This window comes from Oncorhynchus tshawytscha, linkage group LG01 (assembly GCF_018296145.1).
Source record: "Oncorhynchus tshawytscha isolate Ot180627B linkage group LG01, Otsh_v2.0, whole genome shotgun sequence".
Lineage (NCBI taxonomy): Eukaryota > Metazoa > Chordata > Actinopteri > Salmoniformes > Salmonidae > Oncorhynchus > Oncorhynchus tshawytscha.
The window spans coordinates 4315534-4338054 of record NC_056429.1 but is presented as its reverse complement, the minus strand read 5'-3'; the positions used below and the strand labels follow the sequence as shown (position 1 = coordinate 4338054).

The 22521-nt window shown below is 40.2% G+C and overlaps 1 protein-coding gene across 5 annotated transcripts in view; it reads left to right on the top strand.

Moving 5' to 3' along the window:
• The window catches only part of LOC112256374 (myelin regulatory factor), a 148742-nt gene that overhangs the window by 98240 nt on the left and 27981 nt on the right, over positions 1-22521 (top strand). For all 5 annotated transcript variants that reach the window (XM_042320353.1, XM_042320384.1, XM_042320308.1 and 2 more), the window contains exons 8-9: positions 18944-19139; positions 20031-20107. In XM_042320353.1, coding sequence (XP_042176287.1) covers positions 18944-19139; positions 20031-20107 — 273 coding nt within the window. The remainder of the gene's footprint in view (positions 1-18943; positions 19140-20030; positions 20108-22521) is intronic.

Genomic DNA, 22521 nt, shown 5'->3' with positions numbered 1-22521 from the left:
TTGTTTCTGTTATAGAGGATAGTGTTGTTTCTGCTATAGAGGACATAGAGGATAGTATTGTTTCTGTTATAGAGGATAGTGTTGTTTCTGCTATAGAGGATAGTGATGTTTCTGTTATAGAGGATAGTGTTGTTTCTGTTATAGAGGATAGTGTTGTTTCTGCTATAGAGGATAGTGATGTTTCTGTTATAGAGGATAGTGTTGTTTCTGTTATAGAGGATAGTGTTGTTTCTGCTATAGAGGACATAGAGGATAGTATTGTTTCTGTTATAGAGGATAGTGTTGTTTCTGCTATAGAGGACATAGAGGATAGTGTTGTTTCTGCTATAGAGGATAGTGTTGTTTCTGTTATAGAGGATATAGAGGATAGTGTTGTTTCTGTTATAGAGGATATAGAGGATAGTGTTGTTTCTGCTATAGAGGACATAGAGGATAGTATTGTTTCTGTTATAGAGGATAGTGTTGTTTCTGCTATAGAGGACATAGAGGATAGTATTGTTTCTGTTATAGAGGATAGTGTTGTTTCTGCTATAGAGGACATAGAGGATAGTATTGTTTCTGTTATAGAGGATAGTTTTGTTTCTGCTATAGAGGACATAGAGGATAGTGTTGTTTCTGCTATAGAGGATAGTGTTGTTTCTGCTATAGAGGACATAGAGGATAGTGTTGTTTCTGCTATAGAGGATAGTGATGTTTCTGTTATAGAGGATAGTGTTGTTTCTGTTATAGAGGATAGTGTTGTTTCTGTTATAGAGGATAGTGTTGTTTCTGTTATAGAGGATAGTGTTGTTTCTGCTATAGAGGATAGTGATGTTTCTGTTATAGAGGATAGTGTTGTTTCTGTTGTAGAGGATAGTGTTGTTTCTGTTATAGAGGATAGTGTTGTTTCTGCTATAGAGGATAGTGATGTTTCTGTTATAGAGGATAGTGTTGTTTCTGTTATAGAGGATAGTGTTGTTTCTGCTATAGAGGATAGTGATGTTTCTGTTATAGAGGATAGTGTTGTTTCTGTTATAGAGGATAGTGTTGTTTCTGCTATAGAGGATAGTGATGTTTCTGTTATAGAGGATAGTGTTGTTTCTGTTATAGAGGATAGTGTTGTTTCTGCTATAGAGGACATAGAGGATAGTATTGTTTCTGTTATAGAGGATAGTGTTGTTTCTGCTATAGAGGACATAGAGGATAGTATTGTTTCTGTTATAGAGGATAGTGTTGTTTCTGTTATAGAGGATAGTGTTGTTTCTGCTATAGAGGATAGTGTTGTTTCTGTTGTAGAGGATAGTGTTGTTTCTGTTATAGAGGATAGTGTTGTTTCTGCTATAGAGGACATATAGGATAGTATTGTTTCTGTATAGAGGATAGTGTTGTTTCTGCTATAGAGGACATATAGGATAGTATTGTTTCTGTTATAGAGGATAGTGTTGTTTCTGCTATAGAGGACATAGAGGATAGTATTGTTTCTGTTATAGAGGATAGTGTTGTTTCTGCTATAGAGGACATAGAGGATAGTATTGTTTCTGTTATAGAGGATAGTGTTGTTTCTGCTATAGAGGACATAGAGGATAGTATTGTTTCTGTTATAGAGGATAGTGTTGTTTCTGCTATAGAGGACATAGAGGATAGTATTGTTTCTGTTATAGAGGATAGTGTTGTTTCTGCTATAGAGGACATAGAGGATAGTATTGTTTCTGTTATAGAGGATAGTGTTGTTTCTGTTATAGAGGACATAGAGGATAGTATTGTTTCTGTTATAGAGGATAGTGTTGTTTCTGCTATAGAGGATAGTGTTGTTTCTGTTATAGAGGATAGTATTGTTTCTGCTATAGTGGATAGTGATGTTTCTGTTATAGAGGATAGTGTTGTTTCTGTTATAGAGGATAGTGTTGTTTCTGCTATAGAGGATAGTGATGTTTCTGTTATAGAGGATAGTGTTGTTTCTGTTATAGAGGATAGTGTTGTTTCTGTTATAGAGGATAGTGATGTTTCTGTTATAGAGGATAGTATTGTTTCTGTTATAGAGGATAGTGTTGTTTCTGTTATAGAGGATAGTGTTTTTTCTGTTATAGAGGATAGTGTTGTTTCTGCTATAGAGGATAGTGATGTTTCTGTTATAGAGGATAGTGTTGTTTCTGTTATAGAGGATAGTGTTGTTTCTGCTATAGAGGATAGTGATGTTTCTGTTATAGAGGATAGTGTTGTTTCTGTTATAGAGGATAGTGTTGTTTCTGCTATAGAGGATAGTGATGTTTCTGTTATAGAGGATAGTGTTGTTTCTGTTATAGAGGATAGTGTTGTTTCTGCTATAGAGGACATAGAGGATAGTATTGTTTCTGTTATAGAGGATAGTGTTGTTTCTGCTATAGAGGACATAGAGGATAGTATTGTTTCTGTTATAGAGGATAGTGTTGTTTCTGCTATAGAGGACATAGAGGATAGTATTGTTTCTGTTATAGAGGATAGTGTTGTTTCTGCTATAGAGGACATAGAGGATAGTGTTGTTTCTGCTATAGAGGATAGTGTTGTTTCTGCTATAGAGGACATAGAGGATAGTGTTGTTTCTGCTATAGAGGATAGTGATGTTTCTGTTATAGAGGATAGTGTTGTTTCTGTTATAGAGGATAGTGTTGTTTCTGTTATAGAGGATAGTGTTGTTTCTGTTATAGAGGATAGTGTTGTTTCTGCTATAGAGGATAGTGATGTTTCTGTTATAGAGGATAGTGATGTTTCTGTTATAGAGGATAGTGTTGTTTCTGCTATAGAGGACATAGAGGATAGTATTGTTTCTCTTATAGAGGATAGTGTTGTTTCTGCTATAGAGGACATAGAGGATAGTATTGTTTCTGTTATAGAGGATAGTGTTGTTTCTGCTATAGAGGACATAGAGGATAGTGTTGTTTCTGCTATAGAGGATAGTGTTGTTTCTGCTATAGAGGACATAGAGGATAGTGTTGTTTCTGCTATAGAGGATAGTGTTGTTTCTGCTATAGAGGACATAGAGGATAGAATTGTTTCTGTTATAGAGGATAGTGTTGTTTCTGCTATAGAGGACATAGAGGATAGTATTGTTTCTGTTATAGAGGATAGTGTTGTTTCTGCTATAGAGGACATAGAGGATAGTATTGTTTCTGTTATAGAGGATAGTGTTGTTTCTGCTATAGAGGACATAGAGGATAGTATTGTTTCTGTTATAGAGGATAGTGTTGTTTCTGCTATAGAGGACATAGAGGATAGTATTGTTTCTGTTATAGAGGATAGTGTTGTTTCTGCTATAGAGGATAGTGATGTTTCTGTTATAGAGGATAGTGATGTTTCTGTTATAGAGGATAGTGTTGTTTCTGTTATAGAGGATAGTGTTGTTTCTGCTATAGAGGACATAGAGGATAGTATTGTTTCTGTTATAGAGGATAGTGTTGTTTCTGCTATAGAGGACATAGAGGATAGTATTGTTTCTGTTATAGAGGATAGTGTAGTTTCTGCTATAGAGGACATAGAGGATAGTATTGTTTCTGTTATAGAGGATAGTGTTGTTTCTGCTATAGAGGACATAGAGGATAGTATTGTTTCTGTTATAGAGGATAGTGTTGTTTCTGCTATAGAGATAGTGATGTTTCTGTTATAGAGGATAGTGTTGTTTCTGTTATAGAGGATAGTGTTGTTTCTGTTATAGAGGATAGTGTTGTTTCTGTTATAGAGGATAGTGTTGTTTCTGCTATAGAGGATAGTGATGTTTCTGTTATAGAGGATAGTGTTGTTTCTGCTATAGAGGTCATAGAGGATAGTATTGTTTCTGTTATAGAGGATAGTGTTGTTTCTGCTATAGAGGACATAGAGGATAGTATTGTTTCTGTTATAGAGGATAGTGTTGTTTCTGCTATAGAGGACATAGAGGATAGTGTTGTTTCTGCTATAGAGGATAGTGTTGTTTCTGTTATAGAGGTTAGTGTTGTTTCTGTTATAGAGGATAGTGTTGTTTCTGTTATAGAGGATATAGAGATAGTGTTGTTTCTGTTATAGGGGATAGTGTTGTTTCTGTTATAGAGGACATAGAGGATAGTGTTGTTTCTGTTATAGAGGATAGTGTTGTTTCTGTTATAGAGGACATAGAGGATAGTGTTGTTTCTGTTATAGGGGATAGTGATGTTTCTGTTATAGAGGACATAGAGGATAGTGTTGTTTCTGTTATAGAGGATATAGAGGATAGTGTTGTTTCTGTTATAGGGGATAGTGTTGTTTCTGTTATAGAGGACATAGAGGATAGTGTTGTTTCTGTTATAGAGGATAGTGTTGTTTCTGTTATAGAGGACATAGAGGATAGTGTTGTTTCTGTTATAGGGGATAGTGTTGTTTCTGTTATAGAGGACATAGAGGATAGTGTTGTTTCTGTTATAGAGGATAGTGTTGTTTCTGTTATAGAGGATATAGAGGATAGTGTTGTTTCTGTTATAGAGGATATAGAGGATAGTGTTGTTTCTGTTATAGAGGACATAGAGGATAGTGTTGTTTCTGTTATAGGGGATAGTGTTGTTTCTGTTATAGAGGACATAGAGGATAGTGTTGTTTCTGTTATAGAGGATAGTGTTGTTTCTGTTATAGAGGACATAGAGGATAGTGTTGTTTCTGTTATAGAGGATAGTGTTGTTTCTGTTATAGAGGACATAGAGGATAGTGTTGTTTCTGCTATAGAGGATAGTGTTGTTTCTGTTATAGAGGACAGTGATGTTTCTGTTATAGAGGATAGTGTTGTTTCTGTTATAGAGGATAGTGTTGTTTATGTTATAGAGGACATAGAGGATAGTGTTGTTTCTGTTATAGGGGACATAGAGGATAGTGTTGTTTCTGTTATAGAGGATAGTGATGTTTCTGTTATAGAGGATAGTGTTGTTTCTGTTATAGAGGATAGTGTTGTTTCTGTTATAGGGGACATAGAGGATAGTGTTGTGTCTGTTATAGGGGATAGTGATGTTTCTGTTATAGAGGATATAGAGGGTAGTGTTGTTTCTGCTATAGAGGATAGTGTTGTTTCTGTTATAGAGGACATAGAGGATAGCGTTGTTTCTGTTATAGGGGATAGTGATGTTTCTGTTATAGAGGACATAGAGGATAGTATTGTTTCTGTTATAGAGATTATAGAGGATATTATTGTTTCTGATATAGAGGATAGTGTTGTTTCTGTTATAGAGGATAGTGATGTTTCTGTTATAGAGGATAGTGTTGTTTCTGTTATAGAGGATATAGAGGGTAGTATTGTTTCTGTTATAGAGGATAGTGTTGTTTCTGTTATAGAGGATAGTGTTGTTTCTGTTATAGAGGATAGTGTTGTTTCTGCTATAGAGGATAGTGATGTTTCTGTTATAGAGGATAGTGTTGTTTCTGTTATAGAGGATAGTGTTGTTTCTGTTATAGAGGATAGTGTTGTTTCTGCTATAGAGGATAATGATGTTTCTGTTATAGAGGATAGTGTTGTTTCTGTTACAGAGGATAGTGTTGTTTCTGCTATAGAGGATAGTGATGTTTCTGTTATAGAGGATAGTGTTGTTTCTGTTATAGAGGATAGTGTTGTTTCTGCTATAGAGGATAGTGATGTTTCTGTTATAGAGGATAGTGTTGTTTCTGTTATAGAGGATAGTGTTGTTTCTGTTATAGAGGACATAGAGGATAGTGTTGTTTCTGTTATAGGGATAGTGATGTTTCTGTTATAGAGGACATAGAGGATAGTATTGTTTCTGTTATAGAGATTATAGAGATATGATTGTTTCTGATATAGAGGATAGTGTTGTTTCTGTTATAGAGGATAGTGATGTTTCTGTTATAGAGGATAGTGTTGTTTCTGTTATAGAGGATATAGAGGTTAGTATTGTTTCTGTTATAGAGGATAGTGTTGTTTCTGTTATAGAGGATAGTGTTGTTTCTGTTATAGAGGATAGTGTTGTTTCTGCTATAGAGGATAGTGATGTTTCTGTTATAGAGGATAGTGTTGTTTCTGTTATAGAGGATAGTGTTGTTTCTGTTATAGAGGATAGTGTTGTTTCTGCTATAGAGGATAATGATGTTTCTGTTATAGAGGATAGTGTTGTTTCTGTTATAGAGGATAGTGTTGTTTCTGCTATAGAGGATAGTGATGTTTCTGTTATAGAGGATAGTGTTGTTTCTGTTATAGAGGATAGTGTTGTTTCTGCTATAGAGGATAGTGATGTTTCTGTTATAGAGGATAGTGTTGTTTCTGTTATAGAGGATAGTGTTGTTTCTGCTATAGAGGACATAGAGGATAGTATTGTTTCTGTTATAGAGGATAGTGTTGTTTCTGCTATAGAGGACATAGAGGATAGTATTGTTTCTGTTATAGAGGATAGTGTTGTTTCTGCTATAGAGGACATAGAGGATAGTATTGTTTCTGTTATAGAGGATAGTGTTGTTTCTGCTATAGAGGACATAGAGGATAGTGTTGTTTCTGCTATAGAGGATAGTGTTGTTTCTGCTATAGAGGACATAGAGGATAGTGTTGTTTCTGCTATAGAGGATAGTGATGTTTCTGTTATAGAGGATAGTGTTGTTTCTGTTATAGAGGATAGTGTTGTTTCTGTTATAGAGGATAGTGTTGTTTCTGTTATAGAGGATAGTGTTGTTTCTGCTATAGAGGATAGTGATGTTTCTGTTATAGAGGATAGTGATGTTTCTGTTATAGAGGATAGTGTTGTTTCTGCTATAGAGGACATAGAGGATAGTATTGTTTCTCTTATAGAGGATAGTGTTGTTTCTGCTATAGAGGACATAGAGGATAGTATTGTTTCTGTTATAGAGGATAGTGTTGTTTCTGCTATAGAGGACATAGAGGATAGTGTTGTTTCTGCTATAGAGGATAGTGTTGTTTCTGCTATAGAGGACATAGAGGATAGTGTTGTTTCTGCTATAGAGGATAGTGTTGTTTCTGCTATAGAGGACATAGAGGATAGAATTGTTTCTGTTATAGAGGATAGTGTTGTTTCTGCTATAGAGGACATAGAGGATAGTATTGTTTCTGTTATAGAGGATAGTGTTGTTTCTGCTATAGAGGACATAGAGGATAGTATTGTTTCTGTTATAGAGGATAGTGTTGTTTCTGCTATAGAGGACATAGAGGATAGTATTGTTTCTGTTATAGAGGATAGTGTTGTTTCTGCTATAGAGGACATAGAGGATAGTATTGTTTCTGTTATAGAGGATAGTGTTGTTTCTGCTATAGAGGATAGTGATGTTTCTGTTATAGAGGATAGTGATGTTTCTGTTATAGAGGATAGTGTTGTTTCTGTTATAGAGGATAGTGTTGTTTCTGCTATAGAGGACATAGAGGATAGTATTGTTTCTGTTATAGAGGATAGTGTTGTTTCTGCTATAGAGGACATAGAGGATAGTATTGTTTCTGTTATAGAGGATAGTGTAGTTTCTGCTATAGAGGACATAGAGGATAGTATTGTTTCTGTTATAGAGGATAGTGTTGTTTCTGCTATAGAGGACATAGAGGATAGTATTGTTTCTGTTATAGAGGATAGTGTTGTTTCTGCTATAGAGGATAGTGATGTTTCTGTTATAGAGGATAGTGTTGTTTCTGTTATAGAGGATAGTGTTGTTTCTGCTATAGAGGATAGTGATGTTTCTGTTATAGAGGATAGTGTTGTTTCTGTTATAGAGGATAGTGTTGTTTCTGCTATAGAGGACATAGAGGATAGTATTGTTTCTGTTATAGAGGATAGTGTTGTTTCTGCTATAGAGGACATAGAGGATAGTGTTGTTTCTGCTATAGAGGATAGTGTTGTTTCTGTTATAGAGGATATAGAGGATAGTGTTGTTTCTGTTATAGAGGATATAGAGGATAGTGTTGTTTCTGCTATAGAGGACATAGAGGATAGTATTGTTTCTGTTATAGAGGATAGTGTTGTTTCTGCTATAGAGGACATAGAGGATAGTATTGTTTCTGTTATAGAGGATAGTGTTGTTTCTGCTATAGAGGACATAGAGGATAGTATTGTTTCTGTTATAGAGGATAGTTTTGTTTCTGCTATAGAGGACATAGAGGATAGTGTTGTTTCTGCTATAGAGGATAGTGTTGTTTCTGCTATAGAGGACATAGAGGATAGTGTTGTTTCTGCTATAGAGGATAGTGATGTTTCTGTTATAGAGGATAGTGTTGTTTCTGTTATAGAGGGATAGTGTTGTTTCTGTTATAGAGGATAGTGTTGTTTCTGTTATAGAGGATAGTGTTGTTTCTGCTATAGAGGATAGTGATGTTTCTGTTATAGAGGATAGTGTTGTTTCTGTTGTAGAGGATAGTGTTGTTTCTGTTATAGAGGATAGTGTTGTTTCTGCTATAGAGGATAGTGATGTTTCTGTTATAGAGGATAGTGTTGTTTCTGTTATAGAGGATAGTGTTGTTTCTGCTATAGAGGATAGTGATGTTTCTGTTATAGAGGATAGTGTTGTTTCTGTTATAGAGGATAGTGTTGTTTCTGCTATAGAGGATAGTGATGTTTCTGTTATAGAGGATAGTGTTGTTTCTGTTATAGAGGATAGTGTTGTTTCTGCTATAGAGGACATAGAGGATAGTATTGTTTCTGTTATAGAGGATAGTGTTGTTTCTGCTATAGAGGACATAGAGGATAGTATTGTTTCTGTTATAGAGGATAGTGTTGTTTCTGTTATAGAGGATAGTGTTGTTTCTGCTATAGAGGATAGTGTTGTTTCTGTTGTAGAGGATAGTGTTGTTTCTGTTATAGAGGATAGTGTTGTTTCTGCTATAGAGGACATATAGGATAGTATTGTTTCTGTTATAGAGGATAGTGTTGTTTCTGCTATAGAGGACATATAGGATAGTATTGTTTCTGTTATAGAGGATAGTGTTGTTTCTGCTATAGAGGACATAGAGGATAGTATTGTTTCTGTTATAGAGGATAGTGTTGTTTCTGCTATAGAGGACATAGAGGATAGTATTGTTTCTGTTATAGAGGATAGTGTTGTTTCTGCTATAGAGGACATAGAGGATAGTATTGTTTCTGTTATAGAGGATAGTGTTGTTTCTGCTATAGAGGACATAGAGGATAGTATTGTTTCTGTTATAGAGGATAGTGTTGTTTCTGCTATAGAGGACATAGAGGATAGTATTGTTTCTGTTATAGAGGATAGTGTTGTTTCTGTTATAGAGGACATAGAGGATAGTATTGTTTCTGTTATAGAGGATAGTGTTGTTTCTGCTATAGAGGATAGTGTTGTTTCTGTTATAGAGGATAGTATTGTTTCTGCTATAGTGGATAGTGATGTTTCTGTTATAGAGGATAGTGTTGTTTCTGTTATAGAGGATAGTGTTGTTTCTGCTATAGAGGATAGTGATGTTTCTGTTATAGAGGATAGTGTTGTTTCTGTTATAGAGGATAGTGTTGTTTCTGTTATAGAGGATAGTGATGTTTCTGTTATAGAGGATAGTATTGTTTCTGTTATAGAGGATAGTGTTGTTTCTGTTATAGAGGATAGTGTTTTTCTGTTATAGAGGATAGTGTTGTTTCTGCTATAGAGGATAGTGATGTTTCTGTTATAGAGGATAGTGTTGTTTCTGTTATAGAGGATAGTGTTGTTTCTGCTATAGAGGATAGTGATGTTTCTGTTATAGAGGATAGTGTTGTTTCTGTTATAGAGGATAGTGTTGTTTCTGCTATAGAGGATAGTGATGTTTCTGTTATAGAGGATAGTGTTGTTTCTGTTATAGAGGATAGTGTTGTTTCTGCTATAGAGGACATAGAGGATAGTATTGTTTCTGTTATAGAGGATAGTGTTGTTTCTGCTATAGAGGACATAGAGGATAGTATTGTTTCTGTTATAGAGGATAGTGTTGTTTCTGCTATAGAGGACATAGAGGATAGTATTGTTTCTGTTATAGAGGATAGTGTTGTTTCTGCTATAGAGGACATAGAGGATAGTGTTGTTTCTGCTATAGAGGATAGTGTTGTTTCTGCTATAGAGGACATAGAGGATAGTGTTGTTTCTGCTATAGAGGATAGTGATGTTTCTGTTATAGAGGATAGTGTTGTTTCTGTTATAGAGGATAGTGTTGTTTCTGTTATAGAGGATAGTGTTGTTTCTGTTATAGAGGATAGTGTTGTTTCTGCTATAGAGGATAGTGATGTTTCTGTTATAGAGGATAGTGATGTTTCTGTTATAGAGGATAGTGTTGTTTCTGCTATAGAGGACATAGAGGATAGTATTGTTTCTCTTATAGAGGATAGTGTTGTTTCTGCTATAGAGGACATAGAGGATAGTATTGTTTCTGTTATAGAGGATAGTGTTGTTTCTGCTATAGAGGACATAGAGGATAGTGTTGTTTCTGCTATAGAGGATAGTGTTGTTTCTGCTATAGAGGACATAGAGGATAGTGTTGTTTCTGCTATAGAGGATAGTGTTGTTTCTGCTATAGAGGACATAGAGGATAGAATTGTTTCTGTTATAGAGGATAGTGTTGTTTCTGCTATAGAGGACATAGAGGATAGTATTGTTTCTGTTATAGAGGATAGTGTTGTTTCTGCTATAGAGGACATAGAGGATAGTATTGTTTCTGTTATAGAGGATAGTGTTGTTTCTGCTATAGAGGACATAGAGGATAGTATTGTTTCTGTTATAGAGGATAGTGTTGTTTCTGCTATAGAGGACATAGAGGATAGTATTGTTTCTGTTATAGAGGATAGTGTTGTTTCTGCTATAGAGGATAGTGATGTTTCTGTTATAGAGGATAGTGATGTTTCTGTTATAGAGGATAGTGTTGTTTCTGTTATAGAGGATAGTGTTGTTTCTGCTATAGAGGACATAGAGGATAGTATTGTTTCTGTTATAGAGGATAGTGTTGTTTCTGCTATAGAGGACATAGAGGATAGTATTGTTTCTGTTATAGAGGATAGTGTAGTTTCTGCTATAGAGGACATAGAGGATAGTATTGTTTCTGTTATAGAGGATAGTGTTGTTTCTGCTATAGAGGACATAGAGGATAGTATTGTTTCTGTTATAGAGGATAGTGTTGTTTCTGCTATAGAGGATAGTGATGTTTCTGTTATAGAGGATAGTGTTGTTTCTGTTATAGAGGATAGTGTTGTTTCTGCTATAGAGGATAGTGATGTTTCTGTTATAGAGGATAGTGTTGTTTCTGTTATAGAGGATAGTGTTGTTTCTGCTATAGAGGACATAGAGGATAGTATTGTTTCTGTTATAGAGGATAGTGTTGTTTCTGCTATAGAGGACATAGAGGATAGTGTTGTTTCTGCTATAGAGGATAGTGTTGTTTCTGTTATAGAGGATATAGAGGATAGTGTTGTTTCTGTTATAGAGGATATAGAGGATAGTGTTGTTTCTGCTATAGAGGACATAGAGGATAGTATTGTTTCTGTTATAGAGGATAGTGTTGTTTCTGCTATAGAGGACATAGAGGATAGTATTGTTTCTGTTATAGAGGATAGTGTTGTTTCTGCTATAGAGGACATAGAGGATAGTATTGTTTCTGTTATAGAGGATAGTTTTGTTTCTGCTATAGAGGACATAGAGGATAGTGTTGTTTCTGCTATAGAGGATAGTGTTGTTTCTGCTATAGAGGACATAGAGGATAGTGTTGTTTCTGCTATAGAGGATAGTGATGTTTCTGTTATAGAGGATAGTGTTGTTTCTGTTATAGAGGATAGTGTTGTTTCTGTTATAGAGGATAGTGTTGTTTCTGTTATAGAGGATAGTGTTGTTTCTGCTATAGAGGATAGTGATGTTTCTGTTATAGAGGATAGTGTTGTTTCTGTTGTAGAGGATAGTGTTGTTTCTGTTATAGAGGATAGTGTTGTTTCTGCTATAGAGGATAGTGATGTTTCTGTTATAGAGGATAGTGTTGTTTCTGTTATAGAGGATAGTGTTGTTTCTGCTATAGAGGATAGTGATGTTTCTGTTATAGAGGGTAGTGTTGTTTCTGTTATAGAGGATAGTGTTGTTTCTGCTATAGAGGATAGTGATGTTTCTGTTATAGAGGATAGTGTTGTTTCTGTTATAGAGGATAGTGTTGTTTCTGCTATAGAGGACATAGAGGATAGTATTGTTTCTGTTATAGAGGATAGTGTTGTTTCTGTTATAGAGGATAGTGTTGTTTCTGTTATAGAGGATAGTGTTGTTTCTGTTATAGAGGATAGTGTTGTTTCTGCTATAGAGGATAGTGTTGTTTCTGTTGTAGAGGATAGTGTTGTTTCTGTTATAGAGGATAGTGTTGTTTCTGCTATAGAGGACATATAGGATAGTATTGTTTCTGTTATAGAGGATAGTGTTGTTTCTGCTATAGAGGACATATAGGATAGTATTGTTTCTGTTATAGAGGATAGTGTTGTTTCTGCTATAGAGGACATAGAGGATAGTATTGTTTCTGTTATAGAGGATAGTGTTGTTTCTGCTATAGAGGACATAGAGGATAGTATTGTTTCTGTTATAGAGGATAGTGTTGTTTCTGCTATAGAGGACATAGAGGATAGTATTGTTTCTGTTATAGAGGATAGTGTTGTTTCTGCTATAGAGGACATAGAGGATAGTATTGTTTCTGTTATAGAGGATAGTGTTGTTTCTGCTATAGAGGACATAGAGGATAGTATTGTTTCTGTTATAGAGGATAGTGTTGTTTCTGTTATAGAGGACATAGAGGATAGTATTGTTTCTGTTATAGAGGATAGTGTTGTTTCTGCTATAGAGGATAGTGTTGTTTCTGTTATAGAGGATAGTATTGTTTCTGCTATAGTGGATAGTGATGTTTCTGTTATAGAGGATAGTGTTGTTTCTGTTATAGAGGATAGTGTTGTTTCTGCTATAGAGGATAGTGATGTTTCTGTTATAGAGGATAGTGTTGTTTCTGTTATAGAGGATAGTGTTGTTTCTGTTATAGAGGATAGTGATGTTTCTGTTATAGAGGATAGTATTGTTTCTGTTATAGAGGATAGTGTTGTTTCTGTTATAGAGGATAGTGTTGTTTCTGTTATAGAGGATAGTGTTGTTTCTGCTATAGAGGATAGTGATGTTTCTGTTATAGAGGATAGTATTGTTTCTGTTATAGAGGATAGTGTTGTTTCTGCTATATAGGACATAGAGGATAGTGATGTTTCTGTTATAGAGGATAGTGATGTTTCTGTTATAGAGGATAGTATTGTTTCTGTTATAGAGGATAGTGTTGTTTCTGTTATAGAGGATAGTGTTGTTTCTGTTATAGAGGATAGTGTTGTTTCTGCTATAGAGGATAGTATTGTTTCTGTTATAGAGGATAGTGTTGTTTCTGTTATAGAGGATAGTGTTGTTTCTGTTATAGAGGATAGTATTGTTTCTGTTATAGAGGATAGTGATGTTTCTGTTATAGAGGATAGTATTGTTTCTGTTATAGAGGATAGTGTTGTTTCTGTTATAGAGGATAGTGTTGTTTCTGTTATAGAGGATAGTGTTGTTTCTGCTATAGAGGATAGTGATGTTTCTGTTATAGAGGATAGTATTGTTTCTGTTATAGAGGATAGTGTTGTTTCTGCTATAGAGGATAGTGTTGTTTCTGTTATAGAGGATAGTGATGTTTCTGTTATAGAGGATAGTGATGTTTCTGTTATAGAGGATAGTGTTGTTTCTGTTATAGAGGATAGTGTTGTTTCTGCTATAGAGGATAGTGATGTTTCTGTTATAGAGGATAGTGTTGTTTCTGTTATAGAGGATAGTGTTGTTTCTGCTATAGAGGATAGTGATGTTTCTGTTATAGAGGATAGTGTTGTTTCTGTTATAGAGGATAGTGTTGTTTCTGTTATAGAGGATAGTGTTGTTTCTGCTATAGAGGACATAGAGGATAGTATTGTTTCTGTTATAGAGGATAGTGTTGTTTCTGCTATAGAGGATAGTGATGTTTCTGTTATAGAGGATAGTATTGTTTCTGTTATAGAGGATAGTGTTGTTTCTGCTATATAGGACATAGAGGATAGTGATGTTTCTGTTATAGAGGATAGTATTGTTTCTGTTATAGAGGATAGTGTTGTTTCTGTTATAGAGGATAGTGTTGTTTCTGTTATAGAGGATAGTGTTGTTTCTGCTATAGAGGATAGTATTGTTTCTGTTATAGAGGATAGTGTTGTTTCTGCTATAGAGGATAGTGATGTTTCTGTTATAGAGGATAGTATTGTTTCTGTTATAGAGGATAGTGTTGTTTCTGCTATATAGGACATAGAGGATAGTGATGTTTCTGTTATAGAGGATAGTGATGTTTCTGTTATAGAGGATAGTATTGTTTCTGTTATAGAGGATAGTGTTGTTTCTGTTATAGAGGATAGTGTTGTTTCTGTTATAGAGGATAGTGTTGTTTCTGCTATAGAGGATAGTATTGTTTCTGTTATAGAGGATAGTGTTGTTTCTGTTATAGAGGATAGTGTTGTTTCTGTTATAGAGGATAGTATTGTTTCTGTTATAGAGGATAGTGATGTTTCTGTTATAGAGGATAGTATTGTTTCTGTTATAGAAGATAGTGTTGTTTCTGTTATAGAGGATAGTGTTGTTTCTGTTATAGAGGATAGTGTTGTTTCTGCTATAGAGGATAGTGATGTTTCTGTTATAGAGGATAGTATTGTTTCTGTTATAGATGATAGTGTTGTTTCTGCTATAGAGGATAGTGTTGTTTCTGTTATAGAGGATAGTGATGGTTCTGTTATAGAGGATAGTGGTGTTTCTGTTATAGAGGATAGTGTTGTTTCTGTTATAGAGGATAGTGTTGTTTCTGCTATAGAGGATAGTGATGTTTCTGTTATAGAGGATAGTGTTGTTTCTGTTATAGAGGATAGTGTTGTTTCTGCTATAGAGGATAGTGATGTTTCTGTTATAGAGGATAGTGTTGTTTCTGTTATAGAGGATAGTGTTGTTTCTGTTATAGAGGATAGTGTTGTTTCTGCTATAGAGGACATAGAGGATAGTATTGTTTCTGTTATAGAGGATAGTGTTGTTTCTGCTATAGAGGATAGTGATGTTTCTGTTATAGAGGATAGTATTGTTTCTGTTATAGAGGATAGTGTTGTTTCTGCTATATAGGACATAGAGGATAGTGATGTTTCTGTTATAGAGGATAGTATTGTTTCTGTTATAGAGGATAGTGTTGTTTCTGTTATAGAGGATAGTGTTGTTTCTGTTATAGAGGATAGTGTTGTTTCTGCTATAGAGGATAGTATTGTTTCTGTTATAGAGGATAGTGTTGTTTCTGTTATAGAGGATAGTGTTGTTTCTGCTATAGAGGACATAGAGGATAGTATTGTTTCTGTTATAGAGGATAGTGTTGTTTCTGCTATAGAGGACATAGAGGATAGAGAGAGAGAGAGAGAGAGAGAGAGACAGAGAGAGGGAGAGAGAGAGGGTGAGAGAGAGAGGATGAGAGAGAGAGAGAGAGGGTGAGAGAGAGAGACAGAGAAAGAGAGAGAGAGAGAGAGAGAGAGAGAGAGAGAGAGAGAGAGAGAGAGAGAGAGAGAGAGAGAGAGAGAGAGAGAGAGAGAGAGAGAGAGAGAGAGCGAGAGAGAGAGCGAGAGAGAGAGAGAGAGAGAGAGAGAGAGAGGAGAGAGAGAGAGAGAGAGAGAGCGAGAGAGAGAGAGAGAGAGAGAGAGAGAGAGAGAGAGAGAGAGATAAAGAGAGAGAAGAGATATGGGTACTCGGGTCCCGGGAGGGAGGGCTAGAATGATCTAGAGAGAAAAGAGAAGGAACAAAAAAAAAAATAACGTAGGGTTCTACAAATTCCTTGGAGGTGAGCGATGCGGGGGAGTGAGTAAGAGCAGGGTTTCGGTCAAGAGTATGAGGGGAGGAGAGAATGAGGGGACAGGGTGGAGGAGAGGGGAGGGAGGGGTTGGAAGAGAGGAGAGGGGAGGGAGGGGGTGGAGGAGAGGAGAGGAGAGGGAGGGAGGGGGTGGAGGAGAGGAGAGGAGAGAGGAGAGGGAGAGGAGAGGAGAGGAGAGGAGAGGAGAGGAGAGGAGAGAGAGGAGAGGAGAGGAGAGGAGAGGAGAGGAGAGGAGAGGAGAGGAGAGGAGAGGAGAGGATGAGGGGACGGGGTGGAGGAGAGGAGAGGAGAGGAGAGGAGAGGGAGAGGAGAGGAGAGGAGAGGAGAGGAGAGGAGAGGAGAGGAGAGGAGAGGAGAGGGAGAGGAGAGGAGAGGAGAGGAGAGGGAGAGGAGAGGAGAGGATGAGGGGACGGGGTGGAGGAGAGGAGAGGGGAGGGGAGGGGAGGAGAGGGGAGGAAGGGGGGTGGAGAACAAGGGGAGAGGGGTGGAGAATGAGGGTTAGAGGAGGGGGGTGGAGGGGTGGGGGGTTGGAGGATAAATGTGCAATCACCTACTTGTGTACTTTGCTATGTCGAACTGGGAAGTCCGAAGTTGAGGGATAATGGGTGGGTAGTGCGTACCATTTTGTTATATCGTCATCAACAGGTGGCTTATCGTAGCTGATACACTCACATTTACGACATCATTATCTGGATGAAATATATGTTATAGTATTAGGATTAGGAATACGCTTTGTCCTCATAAACCACGGTGGGGTCTGTGGAGGGTCTTTCACATGACAGTGGCAACAGTCTCCACCTAGTGTTTACGAGTGGAATTACATTCATTTTGTGTTCAACGGGGACACTGGAATTAAAGCCAATTTATGGTTGTTGGGGATCCAGAGGCAGTGTATGGAGGGTGTGATACCTTGCGGGGGAGGACCCAATCGAACTCCGTACCACATCGCGGTGCTCTTGGTGGGTTCCGTATAGCTCCGCATTGACATGATTGGTCCCACGGTAAGTTGGGGGCGGGAGGTCCTGTATAAACACAAACTCACTTCCTTGACAACTTCCTTGACAACAGCTCTGAGGCGCGGAAGTGCAAGCAGTTTGAAAGCCCTGACTGCATCACAGTAAACGAATGCTGTTCGGCCACTGCAGACGTCGGCTTGACCAGAGCCCTTCAGCCTGTTAACACTTTTGTTCATGGTGTTTATTTGGGATTTGTTTGTCCATAACATTGGATGACTTGTGACGGAGGTAAGAACAGCCTCAATTCGTCGGGGCTCTACAAGGTGTGGAAAGAGTTCCACAGGGATGTTGGCTCATGTGGACTCCAATGCTTCCCACAGTTGTGTCAAGTTGGCTGGATGTCCTTTACGTGGTGGACCATTCTTGATACACACAGGAAACTGTTGAGCGTGAAAAACCCTGCAGCGTTGCAGTTCTTGCCACAAACCGGTGCTCCTGGCACCTACTATCATACTGTTCAAAGGCACTTAAATCTTTTGTTTTGCCCATTCACCCTCTGAATGCCAGACATACACAATCCATGTCTCAATTGTCTCAAGGCTTAAAAATCATTCTTTAACTTGTCTCCGCCCCTTCATCCCCACTGATTTGAAGTGGATTTAACAGGTGACTTCAATAAGAGATCATAGCTTTCACCTGGATTCACCTGGTCAGTCTATGCCAGTGTTTCCCAACCCTGGTACTTCAGTACCCCCAGAAGTACACATGTTTACCCTGGAGAAGCACACCTGATTCAACTGGAGGACCAGGGTTGGTCTGTTGGAGGGTACTGGAGGACCAGGGTTGGGCTGTTGGTGGTTACTGGAGGACTGGAGGACCAGGGTTGGTCTGTTGGGGGGTACTGGAGGACTGGAGGACCAGGGTTGGGCTGTTTGGGGGTACTGGAGGACTGGAGGACCAGGGTTGGTCTGATGGGGGTACTGGAGGACTGGAGGACCAGGGCTGGGCTTTGGGGGTACTGGAGGACCAGGGTTGGGCTGATGGGGGTACTGGAGGACTGGAGGACCAGGGCTGGGCTGATGGGGGTACTGGAGGACTGGAGGACCAGGGTTGGGCTGTTGGGGGTACTGGAGGACGAGGGTTGGTCTGTTGAGGGTACTGGAGGACTGGAGGACCAGGGTTGGTCTGATGAGGGGTACTGGAGGACCAGGGTTGGGCTGTTGGGGGTACTGGAGGACCAGGGTTGGTCTGTTGGGGGTACTGGAGGACCAGGGTTGGGCTGATGGGGGTACTGGAGGACTGGAGGACCAGGGTTGGGCTGTTGGGGGTACTGGAGGACCAGGGTTGGGCTGTTGGGGGTACTGGAGGACCAGGGTTGGTCTGATGGGGGTACTGGAGGACTGGAGGACCAGGGTTGGGCTGTTGGGGGTAATGGAGGACCAGGGCTGGTCTGCTGGGGGTTACTGGAGGACCAGGGCTGGGCTTTGGGGGTACTGGAGGACTGGAGGACCAGGGTTGGGCTGTTGGGGGTACTGGAGGACTGGAGGACCAGGGTTGGTCTAATGGGGGTACTGGAGGACTGGAGGACCAGGGCTGGACTTTGGGGGTACTGGAGGACTGGAGGACCAGGGCTGGGCTTTGGGGGTACTGGAGGACCAGGGCTGGGCTTTGGGGGTACTGGAGGACTGGAGGACCAGGGTTGGGCTGTTGGGGGTACTGGAGGACTGGAGGACCAGGGTTGGTCTGATGGGGGTACTGGAGGACTGGAGGACCAGGGCTGGGCTGATGGGGGTACTGGAGGACTTGAGGACCAGGGTTGGGCTGTTGGGGGTACTGGAGGACTGGAGGACCAGGGCTGGGCTGATGGGGGTACTGGAGGACCAGGGTTGGTCTGATGGGGGTACTGGAGGACTGGAGGACCAGGGCTGGGCTGATGGGGGTACTGGAGGACTGGAGGACCAGGGCTGGGCTTTGGGGGTACTGGAGGACCAGGGTTGGGCTTTTGGGGGGTACTGGAGGACCAGGGTTGGTCTGATGGGGGGTGCTGGAGGACCAGGGCTGGGAAACACTGGTCTATGTCATTGAAAGATGTTCCTATTGTTTTGTACACTCAGTGTATGTGACCTATAGGAACCTACTGAAAAACGTTACTTTGACTCCCTCTCCATCCACCTCTTTCTCTCTCCAGCCCGATGCCCACCTACCGCGTAGACGCTGACAAAGGCTTCAACTTCTCCCTCGCAGACGACGCCTTCGTGTGTCAGAAAAAGAACCACTTCCAGGTCACTGTGTACTGCGGCATGCTGGGAGATCCCAAGTACATCAAGACCAGCGAGGGCCTGCAGCCCATAGACTGCTTTTATCTCAAACTCAACGGGGTCAAGGTGAGGGAGCTGGGGAGAGGGGCGGTCCGGGTTGGGGTCAATAACATTTCAATTCAGTCAATACAAGAATTTCAAAATGGAATTGACCCGAATTGTGGCTATCTTTAAGATGAATCCACGAACTGTAAGTCTCTCTGGATAAAGAGTCCGCTAAATGACTAACATGTAAAATGGAAGATACTCAGTAAGATAATCAGTTGAACAGGGTCTTTCATCACCTGTTCCTGTCTGGCTCATAATCCTATCTCCTGTCTGTCTCCTGTCTGTCTCCTTACTGTCTCCTGGCTCTCTCCTTCCCTTCTCCTGTCTGTCTCCTTCCTGTCTCCTGTATGTCTCCTTCCTGTCTCCTGTCTGTCTCCTTCCTGTCTCCTTCCTGTCTCCGTCCTGCCTCCTGTCTGTCTCCTGTCCGTCTCCTTCCTGTCTCCTGTCTGTGTCCTTCACTTCTCCTTCCCGTCTCCTTCCTTCCTACCTCCTGTCTGTCTTACTGTCTCCTGGCTCTCTCCTTCCCTTCTCCTGTCTGTCTCCTTCCTGTCTCCTTTATGTCTCCTTCCTGTCTCCTGTCTGTCTCCTTCCTGTCTCCTTCCTGTCTCCTGTCCGACTTCTTCCTGTCTCCTTCCCATCTCCATCCTGTCTCCTTCCTGTCTCCGTCCTGCCTCCTGTCTGTCTCCTGTCCGTCTCCTTCCTGTCTCCTGTCTGTGTCCTTCACTTCTCCTGTCTGTCTCCTTCCTGTCTCCTTCCTGCCTCCTGTCTGTCTCCTTCCTGTCTCCTTCCTGCCTCCTTCCTGCCTCCTGTCTGTCTCCTTCCTGTCTCCTTCCTGCCTCCTGTCTGTCTCCTTCCTGTCTCCTTCCTGTCTCCTTCCTGCCTCCTGTCTGTCTCCTGTCTGTTTTCCAGCTGGAAGCAATGAACCAGTCCATTAACGTGGAGCAGTCCCAGTCAGACCGCAGCAAGAGACCCTTCAAACCAGTACTGTGAGTAGAGACCCTTCATACCAGTACTGTGAGTAAAGAGACCCTTCAAACCAGTACTGTGAGTAGAGACCCTTCAAACCAGTACTGTGAGTAAAGAGACCCTTCAAACCAGTACTGTGAGTAAAGAGACCCTTCAAACCAGGACTGTGAGTAGAGACCCTTCAAACCAGTACTGTGAGTAGAGACCCTTCAAACCAGTACTGTGAGTAAAGACCCTTCAAACGAGGACTGTGAGTAGAGAGACCCTTCATACCAGTACTGTGAGTAAAGAGACCCTTCATACCAGTACTGTGAGTAGAGACCCTTCAAACCAGGACTGTGAGTAGAGAGACCCTTCAAACCAGTACTGTGAGTAGAGACCCTTCATACCAGTACTGTGAGTAGAGACCCTTCATACCAGAACTGTGAGTAGAGACCCTTCAAACCAGGACTGTGAGTAGAGACTCTTCATACCAGGACTGTGAGTAGAGACCCTTCATACCAGAACTGTGAGTAGAGACTCTTCATACCAGGACTGTGAGTAGAGACCCTTCATACCAGGACTGTGAGTAGAGACCCTTTATACCAGGACTGTGAGTAGAGACCCTTCAAACCAGGACTGTGAGTAGAGAACCTTCATACCAGGACTGTGAGTAGAGACCCTTAAAACCAGGACTGTGAGTAGAGACCCTTCAAACCAGGACTGTGAGTAAAGAGACCCTTCATACCAGGACTGTGAGTAGAGACCCTTCAAACCAGAACTGTGAGTAGAGACCCTTCATACCAGGACTGTGAGTAGAGACCCTTCAAACCAGGACTGTGAGTAGAGACCCTTCAAACCAGGACTGTGAGTAAACAGACCCTTCATACCAGGACTGTGAGTAGAGACCCTTCAAACCAGGACTGTGAGTAAAGAGACCCTTCATACCAGGACTGTGAGTAGAGAAACTTCAAACCAGGACTGTGAGTAAAGATACCCTTCATACCAGGACTGTGAGTAGAGACCCTTCAAACCAGGACTGTGAGTAGAGACCCTTCATACCAGTACTGTGAGTAGAGACCCTTCATACCAGTACTGTGAGTAGAGACCCTTCATACCAGAACTGTGAGTAAAGAGACCCTTCATACCAGTACTGTGAGTAGAGACCCTTCAAACGAGAACTATGAGTAAAGAGACCCTTCATATCAGTACTGTGAGTAGAGACCCTTTATACCAGGACTGTGAGTAGAGACCCTTCAAACCAGGACTGTGAGTAGAGACCCTTCATACCAGGACTGTGAGTAGAGACCCTTAAAACCAGGACTGTGAGTAGAGACCCTTCAAACCAGGACTGTGAGTAAAGAGACCCTTCATACCAGGACTGTGAGTAGAGACCCTTCAAACCAGAACTGTGAGTAGAGACCCTTCATACCAGGACTGTGAGTAGAGACCCTTCAAACCAGGACTGTGAGTAGAGACCCTTCAAACCAGGACTGTGAGTAAAGAGACCCTTCATACCAGGACTGTGAGTAGAGACCCTTTAAACCAGGACTGTGAGTAAAGAGACCCTTCATACCAGGACTGTGAGTAGAGACTCTTCAAACCAGGACTGTGAGTAAAGATACCCTTCATACCAGGACTGTGAGTAGAGACCCTTCAAACCAGGACTGTGAGTAAAGATACCCTTCATACCAGGACTGTGAGTAGAGACCCTTCAAACCAGGACTGTGAGTAGAGACCCTTCAAACCAGGACTGTGAGTAAAGAGACCCTTCATACCAGGACTGTGAGTAGAGACCTTTCAAACCAGGACTGTGAGTAAAGATACCCTTCATACCAGGACTGTGAGTAGAGACCCTTAAAACCAGGACTGTGAGTAGAGACCCTTCATACCAGTACTGTGAGTAAAGACCCTTCATACCAGTACTGTGAGTAGAGAACCTTCATACCAGAACTGTGAGTAAAGAGACCCTTCAAACCAGTACTGTGAGTAGAGACCCTTCAAACGAGAACTGTGAGTAAAGAGACCCTTCAAACCATTACTGTGAGTAGAGACCCTTCATACCAGTACTGTGAGTAGAGACCCTTCATACCAGAACTGTGAGTAAAGAGACCCTTCAAACCAGTACTGTGAGTAGAGACCCTTCATACCAGAACTGTGAGTAAAGAGACCCTTCATACCAGGACTGTGAGTAGAGACCCTTCAAACCAGAACTGTGAATAAAGAGACCCTTCAAACCAGGACTGTGAGTAAAGATACCCTTCATACCAGGACTGTGAGTAGAGACCCTTCAAACCAGGACTGTGAGTAAAGAGACCCTTCAAACCAGGACTGTGAGTAAAGAGACCCTTCATACCAGGACTGTGAGTAGAGACCCTTCATACCAGAACTGTGAGTAGAGACCCTTCATACCAGGACTGTGAGTAGAGACCCTTCAAACCAGGACTGTGAGTAA